The sequence below is a fragment of the Eurosta solidaginis genome, chromosome 1 (genome assembly GCF_040869045.1).
Source record: "Eurosta solidaginis isolate ZX-2024a chromosome 1, ASM4086904v1, whole genome shotgun sequence".
NCBI classification, from domain to species: Eukaryota; Metazoa; Arthropoda; class Insecta; order Diptera; family Tephritidae; genus Eurosta; species Eurosta solidaginis.
Window position 1 is genome coordinate 37,881,479 of NC_090319.1, and position 14,134 is coordinate 37,895,612.

The 14,134-nt window shown below is 36.6% G+C and overlaps 1 protein-coding gene across 9 annotated transcripts in view; it reads left to right on the forward strand.

Annotated features, from left to right (window-relative positions):
• The window catches only part of pyd (polychaetoid), a 174,418-nt gene that overhangs the window by 140,617 nt on the left and 19,667 nt on the right, over positions 1-14,134 (forward strand). For 8 of the 9 annotated variants that reach the window (XM_067786932.1, XM_067786921.1, XM_067786983.1 and 5 more), the window contains 5 exons: positions 711-1,300; positions 1,425-1,579; positions 1,649-1,748; positions 6,491-6,713; positions 12,547-12,817. In XM_067786932.1, the coding sequence (XP_067643033.1) occupies positions 711-1,300; positions 1,425-1,579; positions 1,649-1,748; positions 6,491-6,713; positions 12,547-12,817 (1,339 nt within the window). Of the gene's footprint in view, positions 1-710; positions 1,301-1,424; positions 1,580-1,648; positions 1,749-5,934; positions 6,464-6,490; positions 6,714-12,546; positions 12,818-14,134 lie in introns of those variants that run through there. The other variant, XM_067786994.1, reaches the window with a different exon arrangement.

A 14,134-nucleotide genomic window follows, 5' to 3' on the forward strand; every position in this document is an offset into this window, starting at 1 on the left:
GTCTGTTTTGCTTTTTTATGATATGAGGTGATCTTATTTACTTTAGTTTAGTTTGGATATATTCGACTTGATCCGATGATCTAATTTTATATGACATTATGTAATATGGTCTGATTTGTTTTGTTTCGACTTTGATTGACTTAGTTTCATTTGATTTGGGATTACAATTTTTTTTTACGATTTGTTCTAGATTGATTTGCTATCATTTACTAGATCTCTTTTCACTTGATATATTTTTATTGGATTAGATGTGGTCAAATTTGGTAGTAATATCGTAACTTTTTCGGAATTCTGTCAATTCGGAAACGTTCCAAACCTCGAAACGGTCATTACAGAATTATTTACAGGATGACTTCGTGATAGTTTTTTTTTATTATATTTGTAATATTTTTTCACCATTAGATTTTTAGTTTGCTATCGGGGCTATTTAAAAATCAGTTTAAATTCATATTCTGGTTTATTTCAGTATTTTTGAGGATTATTTCTCATACTAAAAGATCTTGTACACTACTTGATTCACTATCATATATGATATGATATGCATATGTTATTTGATATAACATGTGATGTGATATGATATTTGATATTATACGATATGTGATATGATACGATTTCCACTACTAAATTCCTTATAGTATATGATATGATATAATATTTGATAGGATATGATATGACATATGAAATGATATGATATATACTTCCACCAACAGATTCCCTATGATCACGCTGTTAATATACCACCAAATCGTCGTCAAACCATGGATACCAACAAATATGGAACTTATGTGACGGGTGCGAGTATGACTGGTGCGGGCGGTGGTGGTGGTGTCTCCGATCCCTCAACACCCTCTACACGTCCACAATCTATTTATGGCATTCATGCACCTGATCTTCCGCCACGTATCGATCGTCAAGTAAAACCTGGTACAGGTGAGCTTATACCACCACATTCACGTACGAATAGTTCTGGTGGAACACTGGGCCGTTCGGCACAAGAACGTCTTTTTGGTAAAGCAATAGTTAATGAGGAAGTACAAGCGGAATATGTCTCACGTAATGTTAGCGATTCAATGGATCGTCATCATGCTTCATTGGAACGACAAGCTAGGTTGAATGCGGCAAGTTCTAATTCAATGATTAGTGGTAATAAAACCACACAACAACAGCAACAAAATGGCAATTCATACGATAGTGTATCTAGTTATGATTCGTATAATAATGCGTCACAATTGACAGTACAAAATTTGGGTAGACTTGGTCCAAATGCGCCAGATGATCTCAAGTCAGTGCCAAATGCAAAGTAAGTACATTTTTTATACTAAACTGAATCCAATAACAAATCTCCTTTTAACTGAATAAAGAACTATATTTGAAGCAGTTTAAGTATTTACTAAAATTCTCTTTCTTCTTTTTGTAACCAACAGCCGACCGCTGCCACCAGTTGGTATGGGTTCTCAAGCGCCTGAATATGGTCGTACTACCCATGATCATCGCAGTTTTTCTGGCGCCAATGACCTAAATCGTCAAAGCAGTCCCGCCAGACCATCATATCATGATGCAAACTCTGCGCGAAACATTGGTGAATAAGTTTTTGTGATTGTGTTGTTGCGTTTTGAAAAAATAATTTTTGTTTAAATAAATTTTACAGATGCGCGAAATGGTCCATTACAAAGACCAAGTAATTTGAGTATCGAAAATAGTCCTCGTAAATCAGTTGTTGAAACGAAAACTGACTATGGAAAATATAGGTAAGATATCTAGTTCTTTGCGACTTCCTACAGCGGTGGCATTAAGTTCATAGAAGGAATGCCATGGATGTGAATTTTTTTGAATTTAATAAATCTTTGCTGCAAAGGTCAGTATTCATAGACCCCGCTGCATTGGGCCAAGGTGATAACTGCTCCATACTTCGAGTATTTCATTGCTTCCGCCCTTATAACTGCAGCATAAAGGAGCATATAGTTTGAAGTTTTGACCCGTCTAGGTTTGCCATTAGTCGGCTCAGGTTCGTTATAGTGTGCACGGCCGAGACGGTATTCTCGCTGTCGAGTTTAGGCCCAAATATTTAGTGTTATTCCCCCAAATGTCTTAACAATGATTATTGGAATCCGTTTCTGCCTCGATTTAGTTCAAGATGTGGCAACTCGCAGAAAACTCCTTCCTAGTATTTGCGAGCAAAGAAGACTTGCTTTGGTGTCTTTGGTCGAGAGTGTTTGTAAGCAAATCGATCATCGTAGGAGTGCGGACTCAAATCGCACTCACGAAAGAAAAGGTTTTGAAGAGATTTACAAGGTATAATCGAAACAGCTGTCGCCTTGTCTTTAAAAATATTTGTATATATAAACAAATAGGGCACTGCCAGCTTAAACAATAACAAATAACATTCATGGTTACCTGTTGTTACTTCTAAAAATAGTGCAATGTAAAAAGCTCTTTACAAACAACATAAGCCCGCATAGCTTTCGTTACGGTATATATTGAGATCCTTTTCACACCGTAGGTATCAGTCTTTCGGGATATCTCTTCAGATATCTAGGAGATATTTCGATACATTGAAAGAGTGCTCTAATGGCCTACTTTCCGGAAAAATGTTGTCGATAAGAGAGTCCTCTCCCGTTTTCTATATCTACCTTCAGGCGTTGTTTCAAAAGGCACATCATAGTTTTTCCAGCAGTGTATAGCATGCGTAGTAGGGTAAAAGACTATGGACAGACAGTTGGTGTGTGCTTTGGTCTTTGGAACTAGAACTAGCCAATTGCCTTATTCCCGAGTGGCCGTAAAACCACCACTTCGCAAAGCACCTTTTCCTAAGCCTATTTTGTTAACTCCGCGATTTTCCTGTTCAGCAAGTATACTTGTTTTCTCCACCTCTACGTTTCTTTGCCTAGCGTAGAAGCGTCACAGGCATGATGCAGAAAGTTCGTGGCGCTCTAACCATCTCATTCACCCCTTTGGCTTTGTCCGTCACCCACCCATCTAGAAAACCTGATAGCATCAACCTTAGATGATTCTCATGACAGTTTTATGTATGATGCATTTTGTGGAAAACATTAGCAATGTTTTTAATGACTAATTGATATAGTGCTGTAGCTAGAGGTCACTGGCATGACAGTTTGTCTTTTCCAGGAAGTATTCCCACTTTCCTTGCTGAAAATAGTTGTTATTCCTAGTGCGATACGGGTTTAATTTGGTTCGTCGTTCAACTTGTATTCGTTCTGTTTCTTCGTCCATTTATTGATGATATAACAAGATTTTCAAAGACCTTAGAATATTTTGATAAAGTAGTTGGAAATTTAGTCCATGGCATTCCTAATTTTACTAAGCTTTGTTTGAAAGTGCAATATATTAATAAAACATTGAGTTCAAATCCACTATTGGAGTGTATACATTGCCAAATATTATAAAGGGTAACAAATTTTAGGAGACAGCGTTACTCTCTGTATAAAGGAAATAAAGATTGATTTTAGCTTATCGAATTTTTTTAAGAAGAAACCAAGTTAGATAAGGAAATTAGTTGTAGATATTTCTAGTATAATAGTGTTTCCTATCGGTTGGTTTCTAAGGCTTACAGTAGGTTTTGTATTTACATCTTACAACGACAACATCGATATTATGTATGTGTGAGAGTGGGTGGGTGTGGTAGGTGTAGTGGGGCTGGGAGTGGTAGGAGTAAATGTGTGGAGTAAATGTGGAAAAGGAATATAAAAAGAATGTGAGAAGAAAAGGAAAAGGAGAGAAGAGGGAGTGGAAGTGGGAGAATGGAAAAGAAAAAATGGGAAAAGGACAGGAATAGTAGGGAAACATAGAAGATACAGAAGAAGGGGAAAAGAGAAATAGAGAAATAGACACAGTAGATCGGTTGTTTTGCTCTAAATGGCTTAGTAAAGAAATTGGTGTGAAAATTCGACGAGTTTCATTATATGGAGATTTCAACTTGAGTTGCAAACACAATTAACGCAATCCATAAATTATATTATATTATGTATTATATTATGCATTAGGAAATAGCGTTTTTGAGCTCAATGCAATTGTATTAGCAAGTTTAAAGCATTTACATAATCTTTTCAATTTCAATATTTTTCTCACAGAAATCTTAAAAATCTTGAAAGTGGCATGTATCATATCTTCGATCCAGAGTTTGTTCATAACTTTTAAAAATTTTAAAAAGTTTCGATAATTTTTCAAAAAAATCTTTTTAATCTTTGAATCAGAGCTACTCAAGCCCTAAACACTTAAATCACTTTTGTTTTTGTTTTGCCCTGAAGAATAGGCACAGATACAAATTCACACTTTGAATATAAAAAAAATTTCATATTACTCCGATATGCCCTCACATATAAATTGGATGCATAAGAAAGTGCCTGAATTTTATATGAAAGTGCAAAGAAAAAGCGCCTTTATATGAAGCAAAAGCACTTCGGTATGATATTCAAACGTACACTAACAAATTAACACCAAACATTTTTTTTTTTTTAAATATTGTAGCACTGAGAAAAATTTCAGTTCAAAATTTATTCATTAAGGGGAACATCACAATTCTTTAAACATTTCAATTTTTTTTTTTTTCAATTTAAAAAAGTTTCAGTGTACACATAATTTTGTATATGTATTGTGATTTGCACTTCATTTAAAAATGTCTGGAACAGCCATACTTTAAGTGAAGAAAGCTGTAGATACAATACAAAAACTAAGAAGATCTAATTAAAAAAAAAAAATCTGCTTTAATTTTTCAACTTTGGTATAGAGCATATTTGCATTACAAAAATGTCAAAAAGTATCGAAAATTTATTTAATAATTTGGAAAAAAAAACTAAACAATGTGACATCAGGACGGATAAGGCGGCAGATGTTTCGATTATACCTTGTAAATCTCGTCAAAGCCTTTTCTCCCGGGAGTGGGATTCGAACCTGCGCACCTGCAATGCTTGAACTGGAAAAAGTTTCACAACAACAAGGCAAGGCTTTTGCTGGCGGTTTTGGGGAGTGTTATCGATGTTGATGGTCCCTTTCCGGATATAGATCCTGCAATTTTAGGTGACAAGCACCATTAAGGTACTAGCACGACTATCTCGGGAACGATTTCGTATGACCACATTGAGCCTTCTAGTTCATTCCGCCCCCTAATTCCACGAGAAAGTTATAGTCGCAACAGCTGCCGTCTTGTCCGTCCTGATGTCACATTGTTTTATTTTTTTTAACAAATTATTAAATAATCTAAATTTCAAAATTGATTTTATACTTTAAATCAATAAAATTAATGTGAAGCGTCTGACTTTAGTTTTTAAAAAAATCTGCTTAAATTAAAAAAAAAAACTTGTTTTTGTCGAATTCTATATGGAAGAAAATAGATGCTGCCTTTAGAAAAAAAATTCTAAAAAATATACACGATTTTTAAGTGATCTAGACCTTAACTTTGCTAGATCTGAAATCAATGCGCTACAGACCTCTCCCTTGATTTTGGTATAAAATACCAAACAAATTACAAACAAGAAAGTTATTAAGTCATAAAAAAGTGAAACAATTTTGAAACTTTTTTTTTCGTTACAAAAACGTTTAGATCATAGAAATCATAAGTCGCTGTTCTAAGATTTCGAAGAAAAAAATATTAAAATTAAATTGTATAAATGGTGAAAATATATTTATTCGGGCTAGCTTATCATTATGCATTTAGGTATATAAATATAGCAAAACATAAAAAAAAATGAAATAAGTAATTAGTATAATTATTTTTTGTTTACTTTCTCTAACCGACAAACTTTACTACTCGCATGACTACAACACAAAATGAAACCAACTGCGTAAATATTAATAAAAAAAAAATAAAAATAAAAATAAATTTAAAACTTCATTAAAATATAAACCTCTTTGTCTATGTGCTTGTGTGTTTGCCTATAACTCCTTTAACAAACAAAAAAATACATTTAAAAAACAAAGATATTTACGTCTACATCCAATACATTTCCACCAACATCTTCATCAACATCCAACAACTGTGCCATTAAAGTCAAAATTATTGGCCAGTAAATCATTTGTTTACAATCCTAATAGCATCAAATTAACACCATCGTATGCCATAGATCATAAAATTTTGCCTCCACTTGTTAGAGATATATCCATTTACGATACACTCGTTTGATTTGTTGTGATAATGCAAATACAAAGCAACATTAGTGAAAACATTTTTCTTGTGTTTTTACAAAATCACGTGTGTGGTTTGTTATTTTTATAACTTATATAATTAGTAGCATTATATACCATACCATATACGACATCCATTAGAATTTGCATATATTTAAATTTGCTCATCCCTTAAATGCATTTAAATTTTTAGCTATAAACCATTTATATATTTATGTATGTCCTTTTTAAATTTTTTATATTTATTTCTTACCTTCTATGCACCCCATTTTTGTTCTCATTTTGTGCTCGTTCATCTCAAAAATTTGCTCGTGCTGTCCTAAATTGTGTTTCGTACTTTATGCGATATTAGCCGTAATAATTCGGTTGCACCAGCTGATTACAACAAATTACCGAAGACTCCACACTTAATTGCACAACCATCAAATATCAATGGCAACAACAATACTAGCGGAAATGTGCCAGCGAACAATAATGGTAATGGCCCATTTAAACCAGTTCCACCGCCCAAGCCGAAAAATTATCGCCCGCCCTTACAAGCTAGCAGCAGCAGTGGTGGTCCGTGGGAAAGTGGGGTAAGTTTTTAAAGATAATAAAAATTAACACATTGGTAAAGTGTAATATCAAACTCCGTATTTTTATATACTTATTGTAACGAATTTACTGCAATTCCTATTATTTGCAACCTTCTGCTAACCTTCGAATCACTAAACTATTGAATAAATAACTCCACTATTCAATAATGCAAAATTATCTTTATTCAAGTACTTCCCAAAACTACTACTTCTCGACAGATAGCGTGCTTAAATCAAACTCATTCTTATTCTCAGCTTTACCTCCTTTTATACTCTGTGATTTCTCGTTCGCATACTTCTAGGCGTTTCTATTTCTAGAATTTAACTACAGATGCACGATTTTATAGCTTCTCTCATGTGAGTGATACTTGCACAAATGATTACATATTTTTGGGAGTATCTCAGATATATGCATGTGTTTGTGCGTTACTCTCCGCTGCTTGTATGGACATATGTATAAACATAATAATTGATTTATTGATGTGCATACAAGTCCTGCTTAGTGTTGGTTTAGAGATGATAGTATCCCTTAGTGTTGCTAATATTTGTCATATTATGAAAAGAGTAATTCAAAATCAAAGAAAACATTTTGTAGTTTAAGTAAAATCAAATTAAATGGTCGTTGTAGGATTAAAATATTCCATTGTACTACCCAGAAAATTTTCTAAATTGGCAGAAAAAAGCATGTTAAAATAATGTTTGTAGTCGCTAAAAGATTAAAAGGTATTCAAAGTGTTCATCTGAAATTTTTCTACAGAGCTAATATGTTCGAAAAAGGGTTAGCCAGAGTATTTTCTAAAACTTGTAAGAAAAAGCAGTTTTCGCGGTCGCCAAAGGATTAAAGCTTTAAGCAGAATAAATAAAATTATGTCTAGTGTCAGATAGAGGGGGTAAAATGTTCCAGGATATTAATCTAAAAAAAAAACAACATTGGGCGGAATCTTTTCTACAGTTTGAAAGAAAAAAAAATATATTAAACAAGTTTTAGTGGTCGCTAGAATTAAAACGGACACAATTTGTTGACACCATCTTCTTAGGTTCCAAAAATGTGTATTTAAAATGTTCCAAAATATTAATCTAAAAGAGCATAAGTCTAAAGTTTCAAAGAAAAAAATATGTTAAAAATTTTTTCGTGGTCGCTAAAGGCTTAAAATGGTTTAGAGTGTTCATATGAAATTTTCCTACGGGGTTAATATGTTCGAAATAGCGTTAAGCAGAATATTTTTTAAAATTATGTCTAGTGGCAGCTAGAGGGTTAAATGCACCCGAATATTAATTTAAAAAAACATAATTAGGCTGAATCGTTTCTACAGTTTGAAAAAGGAAAACAATTTGTTAAAAGATTTCAAAGAAAAAAATATTGAAACAATAATAATAACGGCTAAAAGGTTCAAATGTTCCAAAAAATTTAAAAATTACATCATTAAAGTTTCCTCAAATTTCCAAAATAGAAACTCTTGCAGACTATTTTCTGAGGTTGAAAAAAAAAAAATGTTTTCAAAATAGTTTTCGTGGTAGCTAAATGGTTAAAATGTCCAAGAGTATTTATCGGAAGTTTCCCTATAGGATTGATATGCTCGAAAAATCATTATCTAGAGTATTTTCTAAACTTTGGAAAATTTGGAAGGAAAAATAGAGTTTACGCAGTCGCTTAAGCCTTAAAGTGTTTAAAGAGTGTTAATCTGAAATTTCCTACAGGGTTTACATGTTCGAAAAAGCATCAGATTAGGTTAGGTTGAACTGGCCGGTCCATGAGGACCTCAGACTGACTGAATAAGTCCGTGGTGTTACCAGAAGTTTGTTTTAACGACCAAACTGAAAAACCCTATCAAAAATCAGGACCTATTTTATAAAATAACTCCGTCCTCTTGGCAAATACTAGAAGCTTCCTAGGATTTAAGCCACTTGCTGCTTCTAGATCTGACAGCTGTATCACTCCTAATAGCTGGAGTCTTAGCCTGGCAAGCGCAGGGCAAGAGCACAGAACGTGCTCGATCGTTTCCTCCTCCAGTCCGCACTTCCTACATCTGCTATCACTGACCAAGCCTAATTTAAAGGCATGTGACACCAGAAGGCAGTGTCAAGTCAGAATACCCGTCATGAGTCTACAGTCCTCTCTTTTTAATGATAGAAGCAACTTTGTTAGTCTAAGGTTGTAAGACCTTCACATAATATTCGACACTTTACAGCCCCGCGCTTGAACCCACGTCTTTCCTGCTTGGTCGATCATGTGCACCTCTCGCCTTCGCTTAATTTCGCCCAGTCTAGTTGGGACGTCTACGGAGCAAGCTTCAAGGGATGCTCCCTTTTTAGCTAATTCATCCGCTTTTTCATTCCAATATGCCCTGTGACCCAATATAGATGTATGCTTCTCCCTGTCCTGATTCTCTCCAGGGACTGCTTACACTCTAACACGCATTTAGATTCTGTGGTATTCGAGACTATTGCCTTAATTGCTGCTTGACTGTCAATATAAAAGTTAACACGATTGCAACTTGGAGTATTTTCTTCCAGGGTTTCTAATGCTTTTGTTACGGCTTGGAAAACGCTAGAGTAATCCGGCAGCCGTAGGATCTGTTTATTTCCGGATCAGCACAGTATACCGCAGACCCTACTCCTTCCACTACTTTGGAACCATCTGTGTACATATGTATCGCCTCGTCCGCCATTTGAGCACCCTTGCGCCAACCGTCCACCTCTATTGTCGCCTTAAGATCGCCCTCTAAGCGCAGACAGGGAATCAATCAGTCTGTTCGTCTTGTGATTGATGACGCTATACTACTATGGCCGTATGGTCGGCGCTCAAGCTGCCCCGACGCACCGAGCCTGGTTGCAGTTGTTAACGCTATGTTCTTTGCTACCAGGTCTACAGGTGGAATGTGCAGAATGGCATACAGTGCAGCTGTCGGGGTTGTTTTCAGGGCTCCCGTAATGCTAAGCATTGATAGTCTGCATACCCCCTCTAATTTTTTGAGGTAGGTTGCTTTTTGTGTGGCTTTCCACCAAACAAGAACTCCATAGTATAGGATAGGGCTTACAATCGCTGTAAAAACCCAACGAGAAAGAGAGGGCATAAGCCCCACGTACACCCCAGCATTCTTTTACATGCATAAAGTGCCGTTGAAGCCTACTTCACCCTCTCCTCTATGACAGCTTACTGTCTAGGATTATTCCTAGATACTTTGTGCAAGGTTTCTCCCGTAGGGTCACCCCTCCTAACTTAGGCCTGATCAAATTTGGGACCTTGTACCTCTTTGTAAACAAGACCATATCCGTCTTATCCGCGTTGACTTTCAACCCGACATTTGATGCCCAGGTATGAAAGCGCCCGATCCATCAAAGAGCTAATCATTAGAAGGCACTTTCCACTTATGACAATTGCAACGTCATCCGCTTAAGTTTTACGGGCCCCTCATCAAATCGCCTGAGCAGTTGGTTGATGACCAGCGTCCCCAGCAGAGGTGATAGCACCCCTCCCTGCGGCGTTCCCCTATCCACTGATTTCGTTGCCTCGTACAATCCCCATTGTGATGTAATCTTCCTGCAATTTAACATGTTGCCGATCCATCTGGTTAAGTCTGGATGTACTTTAATGTAATTAAGGTCATCCATAATCGCCCATTTAGAAATATTATTGAAAGCCCCGGCAATTTCCAAGACTCCTAGAGCATACTCCTTATATTCCAGGGATTTCTCTATGCTTATTACCACCCTATGCAATGCGGTGTCTACCGACTTGCCATGTTGTGTTGTGGAGAGCAGCTTTTCATCCACGTTGGACATTATGTACACATCTATCAGCCTCTCAAAGGTTTTAGGCAGAAATGATGTTAAGCTAATGGGTCTATAATCTTTGGCATACACGTGGCCGATCTTTCCCGCCTTTGGTAGGAAAGCTACACGAGCAGTTCTCCAAGAGTGCGGTACATGATTCAGTCTTATGCACCCATTGAATATTATTTTAAGCCATTCCACCACCGCCCTACTTGAAACTTGTAGCATTGCCACCTGGGCCCGGCGATTTAAACTTAGAAAATGTCTTCACTGCCCACTCGATCTTGGTATCGGTCACCAAGCCCGGCACCACCTGCTCCGTGATCGAAGCGTGAGTGCTGTCCGCTGGCTCTTCTAAACTATCTCCCGATGGGAAATGTGTATCGAGAAGCTCCTCAAGGGATTCCTCACTATTACGTGACCATTCCCCGTTCTATTTCTTTATTAGTCCCTGGACTATATTTGCCTTTGCTAGGACTTTTCTCAACCGTGCTGTTTGGCTGGAGCACTCTATGTCCGTACAAAAACTTTTCCATGAGATTCTCTTCGCCCTGGAAATTTCACGCTTGTAGATCCTCAGTAGATCCCTGTACTCGTCCCGACACGCTTCGCTTTCCGCCGTCTTTGCTAGCTTAAACATTTCTTTTACCTGTCTTCTTAGAAGACTCAGTTCATTGCTCCACCATGACGGCTTTGCTTTTCCTCTGAATCTTCTTAGAGGGCAAGCTTTGTTATACGCAGTCATTGTTAGGAATTCATTAGATTCCTCCAGTTCTTCCACATTGGCAACCTCTTGGGGTTGTCCCAGTTTCGTGTCTACCTGTTTCTGGAATTTAATCCAGTTTGTTGACCTAGGGTTTTTAAAGGTTCCTCCCTCCTCTACCCTCCTTAGGGAGATGCTGAAGCTGATATACGCATGGTCGGAGAAGGATGGTCTATCAAGAACCATCCAGTTATACCTTGATATATCACGTTCGGACCCAGTGTAATATCCAAAACATTGCTGGATGTTGGACCAATGTATGTAGGGACATTTCCCCTGTTGGCTATCTGCAAATTGGTTTGCAGGATGTAACAAAATAGAGATTCGCCTCTCTAGTTCGTATCTGCTTCGTCCTGTACTAGCCTTTTGCACTCCATCGGTGGAACCTCCGCAGCATGGACCAAAAAAAAAAGCATTAGTCGGAATATTTTTTAAAATTTGAAAGAAAAAAAGTAGTTTTTATGGTCGCTAAAGGGTTAGAATTTTCCCAAATATTAATGGGAAAACTTTCTTATGGCTCACCAAGCTCAAGGTATTAGGCAGAAAAAAATAAAAGGATATGCTAAAGGGTTAATGTGGTCGCTAGAGAGTTAAAATGTTAAAAAAATGTTCAGAGATATTTCTAAGGTTCAATAAGTCATAAGGTATTTTTAAGATTTCAAAGAAAGAAAATATGTTGAAGTAATTTTACTGATCGCCAGATGATTCAAATCTTCCAAAAAGTAATCCCAGAACAATTTCCTAAAGTTTCACAAAAAAAAACATAACTTGAATTAGTTTTAGCTGAAGGATTAAAATGTTTTGGAGAATACTCCGAATTACCTAAATTTAAAAGGGCTAAAATATTTAAAAATATTTCTCGCAAAATTCAATACAGTTTAAACAAATAAATTTGAAAAGTTAAAAAAATGTTAGTCATTGGTAGAGGGTTAAAATTATACAAACAATATCCAACAGAAAATTGTCAGCAGCTTTGAAGAAACTACAGTAATTTTAGTGATCGTTGGAGGGTTAAAAATGATCAAAAAAGTATCCGTTGAAAATTTTCAATAATTTCGAAGCAAAAAAAATTCATGAATTAATTGGGATGGTCGCTAAAGTGTTAAACTATTCTAAGGTGTACCTGCAGGAAAATTTTCGTAGGTTTGCAAGAAGTTATTTGCTTAGCAAAGAAGTTTCAACATTTCATCACCGGTATCTCATCCCAATTTCAGACTGCTTCCATCTTGAAAGCCCTCGTTAAAGTATTTAATTTATCAGAAAATATTGAATTAACAAACTATTTTTCATTTGCAGGATTCCAGTTCACCACGCTCACCAAATGGATTCTTTTATCCGCCTATGGCTGCCTCCCATCAACATTATTCACAGCAGACACCTGGCTCGCCACGTCATGGCAACAATAACAACAATATGCATGCAACATATGGCAGTAATAGCAATTATATACAACAACCACAATACCCGCCACCACCAGTTAATGGATATGTAGGAAATCATCATTATAATGGCGGAAGTGGTACTGGACCTTATATAGCACCACATCGTGGTATAACAGCGCCTTTAGGTATGCATGTAAAGATAAACAAAACTAGTGCTCACTAATTCCCTTGGTTTGAATGAGCTATTAATCCCACCAAGCTGTGTTAGTCTACACCACTGTAAGCAATAATATGCTTCTTCACACATAGCGAGATCTTTTGAGATTTTATATAATAAAAGTGAAATTTTATACCATAATCCGCAAAGGACTCTCATGGCAACGTAGAACAGTAAAGGTTGATCTGTTTTGCTCACGTTTCTTTAAAATTCCGAAATGATTGCACAAAAGGAAGCGTCCATAGGAGGAACTATACGTCGACAAATCTTCTAGGGGACCAGTGTTTGCAATTCATGAAACAGAGACTACATATGCGCCAGCGCTTCACCGATGACTTTACACATTAGGTATTGCATTAAATTCATAAGAGGCGATGCCTTATTGTACCGTGTCGAGTTCTTCTTTTGAATATGTCGCATTTTTCTGGACAAATACTCCCTCTTACTATGAGCAGCAAAAAAAAATTTGCCTTCGGATCAGCGAAGCACTCCAAACGTTGCCGCAACCCTAGTTAAATTAGAGCTCAATGATAAGGACTTTTCCCAAAGTCAAAGCACCAACTTCTATCTTCATCTGCATGAGCATCTGGGGTTCAAGTGCTTGTCATGCGCGTTGTCATCCTCACCTAACCATGATGTATCCTGTTTATTTAGCATGCAAGGCTCTGGCGACCCCAAGTTTCTAACGGCAGGATGATCTCGAAGGTTCAACTTGGTCATATAAAATCCTTGCCGCGATGATTAGGCCTTAATGAAGCAATTTTCCGAAACTTGCAAGGTAAATATCCGGCAAAGCACCATGAACAACGATAAAACTCCCCAAAATCTTCGGAGAGTCTCCTTATCGCTACAAGAAGAAAAAGCAACTCACAATGCAATTTCCATGAATAGTCTACATTGGCTTCATGGTATTGGAATGAAATGTGAAACGATAAAAAGTTCTTAAAGTTCTTTCATCTGGCAGACGTTATTAGAGCAAGTTAAAGTTTCCTACTAGGCCGATTTTCTGGGCGTAGCATCACCGAAGATAGCGAGTTTGCTTATGAAAAGACCAGATGAAAACTGATTCTAAACCGTATAAAAACTCGATGTACAACTCTTTGTGGCCACTTTTAAGTTATCACTTAAGACTACACTGTAAGAGAGCTCAAAAAACTATGGATCAGCCATGTTGAATGTCCTCGCTGGTCGGTGTCTGATCTACTAACAACTCGAAATATCTTTTGGAGAACAAATATGCTCGACGAGGTCAAAAAAATTGTTTCCGCTGTAGTCAGGCTAACAC